The sequence below is a fragment of the Aristolochia californica genome, unplaced genomic scaffold (assembly GCF_029961685.1).
Source record: "Aristolochia californica isolate CCGP_79_NKW_82.1479 unplaced genomic scaffold, dmAriCali1.0.hap1 SCAF_13, whole genome shotgun sequence".
NCBI classification, from domain to species: Eukaryota; Viridiplantae; Streptophyta; class Magnoliopsida; order Piperales; family Aristolochiaceae; genus Aristolochia; species Aristolochia californica.
Window position 1 is genome coordinate 10,660,401 of NW_027181804.1, and position 3,179 is coordinate 10,663,579.

The following is a 3,179-nucleotide window of genomic DNA, read 5'->3' on the forward strand; positions in this document are numbered from 1 at the left end:
ATATTTGGGCCCAGAAAATGGAGACAATCTAAATCATCCAGTGGAGAACAGTGAGAGAAGTGTTGGAGATATTTCTGGAAGTATCTCATTTTACATCCCAAATTTTTTGGCAGCATTCAGTGTGCTAAATAACCGTATTACTGACAAGTTTGAATGCTTCTCTTTTTATATGGATAAGCATGTTGGACTATTGTCACAGGCTTTACAAGTAACGTGAAATGAAGTTGTTCATCTGCTTGGACTCATGAAGTTGCTGAAGCTTAACATGAAAAACTTGGAAGCAAGTAACCATGACCAAGACCATACGATAACACTACTCCAAACTATTGTAGATATTCTATATGCTGCATGCTGTAATTCTATCCTCGAATTGCAGACTGTGTTGAACTCCAGTGCAGATCTGGATTTTGTGGACTTGGGGGCAAGAGGTAGTGATAATGTACCAGAAGAGCCATCAGAATGCATTAAGACTGCAGAAAAGTTGTCAGCGGTTGTGAAACACATTCATGCTAAAACAGAAGAATTCAGGGTTGAGAACAGTGATAAAAAGCAAGATGGTGAGATAAACAGTAGTACAAAAACTAACAAGCAGGCGCTTGAGGTTAAAAAATCTGGAAAGGATCTTATGACCCTGAATGAGGGACCTAAATCTGGGGATATGCAGACTACTACGGCTAAAATTAATGCTAGTAAAAAGGAATTCAAGGATCCATTGGAAATATGTGTGAAGGATGGAGATATTAGCAGTGTTATGTGTTCTTATAATCACATCAATGGTGTTCCCTCTTGTGCTGATAACAGGGTCTTATCTGCAACCGTTAGAGGAGAATGGGCTCTTCATGGATACATTGTTGCTGACTATGATTCACTTGAAGTCATGCACCATGGTCACAACTAGCTGAATGATGAACCAGAAGATGCAGTAGCACAAACCTTTGAAGCTGGTTTGGATCTGGATTGTGGAGTTTATTACACCAACTACGCCTTCCCTGCTGTCCAGAATGGCAGAGTCCGAGAAACAGAAGTGGACAAGGCCTTGAGAAATCTCTATGTTATTCTAATGAGGCTTGGTTTCTTTGATGGAAGCCCAGATGGTTATGATTCACTTGGGAAAGATGATGTTTGCCCCATAGATCATATCGAGCTTGCTGCTCAGGCTGCTAGGGAAGGGATTGTCTTGCTCCAGAATAACCATTCACTCCCTTGGTACCATCAGAAGATGAATTCAACAAGGGAGATGGAAGTCATTTTTACTGTATATGAGGACTTTGTACACTACAAAACTGGAGTTTACAAGCACATTACAGGCGGCGAAATGGGTAGGCCATGCAACTTTACCAATGAGGGACATTGTAAGAATCTTGCTTCTAAGTATGAGAAAGCAGCTTTGACCCTCCAGTTGCTCTTGCTAAGGTTGATGCCAATGAAGAGAAAAACAAAGAGCTTGCACGTCTGTATGATGTGAAGGGTTTTCCCACACTTAAGATTCTGTGCCATGGAGGGAAGACTATTGATGATTCCAAAGGTCCCAGGGATTCTGATGGGATTATAGCATATATCGAGGAACAAGTGGGCCCTGTTGCCACTGAAATTAAATCTACAGAACATGCTGGTGACATCATCGATGAGGTAATGATAACTATTGTTGGGATTTTCCCTGACTTCACAGGTGCGGACTATGAAAACTTCACAGCTTTAGCTGAAGGTGATGGCATAGGCTTTCTTTTAGGTGATGTTGCAGCAGCCCAAGGTGCCTTCCAGTATTTTGGCCTTAAGGAGGCCCAGGTGCCTCTCATTATCATACAACAAGAAGAGGGCCAGAAATTCCTCAAAGCAAAGTTGGAGCCTGACCACATTGCTTCTTGGTTGAAAGCATACACGGAAGGTAAACTTGAGCCATTCAGCAAATCAGCGCCTATTCCAGAATTTAAAAGTGCATCAGTCCAGGTTGTTGTTGCTGCTAGCCTCCAAGAGATGGTTCTAAACTCTGGGCAAAATATTTTGTTGGAGTTTTATACACCATGGTGTGGGCATTGCCAGAAACTACTCCCTATACTGGATGAAGTGGTTGTCTCCTTTCAAAATGACAAGGATGTTGTTAGTGCCAAAATTGATGCCACTGCAAATGATATCCCAACCGGTACCTTTGGTGTGAAGGCCTACCCTACTTTGTACTTCTTGTCCTCCAGTGGCAAAATATCACAGTATGTGGTGAACAGATTAGCGGAAGATATTTTTGACTTCATTCAGACGAATAGAGATCTGGCTATAGAACAAGATGTTGCCACAGACCTTACTTTCAAGCTTGAGGACAACCTCGTTCTTCCGGAGGGGGTGTAATGTTATGAACACAATAACATTATTATTTTATTATTTTTTTTTAATTTATTTTATTTTATTTCAGTTTAGGCCACATGGGTATTTTTGGGAATATTTTATTTGCAGGGGTATTTTTGGGAATATTTTATTTATTGGGGTATTTTTGTAATATTTTATATTAAACCCCAATAGGATGAACCCTATTTAAGGGGTAAGAGTAATGAGAAAGAGAAGCAATGAAGTATTAAGAATTAGGTTAAATTTAGCGTAAAGAGGCTTAAAGTTCTCCTCAACGAGCTCTAGGGTGTTCAAGTTTCCCTTTGGCTTGATCTTTCGTTTTAGTTCTCCATGTCTCCCTACAATCCCTACTATCCATACGGTAATCCGTGGCAGAACCCAAATCCTCCCAAAGAATCCACGTGTCAGATTCGGGACCGTAACATTAACCCACAGAGATAATGAGATCCTTTTCTCTAAACCTTAAACCCTAAGTCTTGGTTCGTAGTTATTTTTTTTTTCAGTCCCTACACCTGTAGTTTTCTTTGCTTTTTATACCTCTATACATAGTTTTTCATACTGCAAATTATATATTGACAAAAATATATTTGAGTCTAATTTTGAAAGAAAAACTATTTCTTCCAATCGGAGTTATCTACAGAGAGATATCGATATTTGAATGAGGGAAGGGTAGATTACAAAAAGGTTCAAGCAGCAACAACAATCTTCAGATTCCAAGGAATTTTTTGCTATCAAGTACTTGACTTTATATGGAGAAATATATATCAAAATAAATATCTGTAAGTTTATTCTTTTACCTATTCAACCAATTTTTTGTCTGAGTTATATACAATGAGAAATCG

General features: G+C 39.3%; 1 protein-coding gene across 1 annotated transcript; it reads left to right on the forward strand.

The window, feature by feature from the left end:
* Nucleotides 1-287: 287 nt before the first annotated feature.
* LOC137948858 (protein disulfide-isomerase-like) lies at nucleotides 288-2,469 on the forward strand. Its single transcript, XM_068795042.1, has one exon. The coding sequence runs from the start codon at nucleotides 1,633-1,635 to the stop codon at nucleotides 2,338-2,340; it is 708 nt and encodes a 235-aa protein (XP_068651143.1). The 5' UTR covers nucleotides 288-1,632; the 3' UTR covers nucleotides 2,341-2,469.
* The last annotated feature ends 710 nt before the right edge of the window (nucleotides 2,470-3,179 follow it).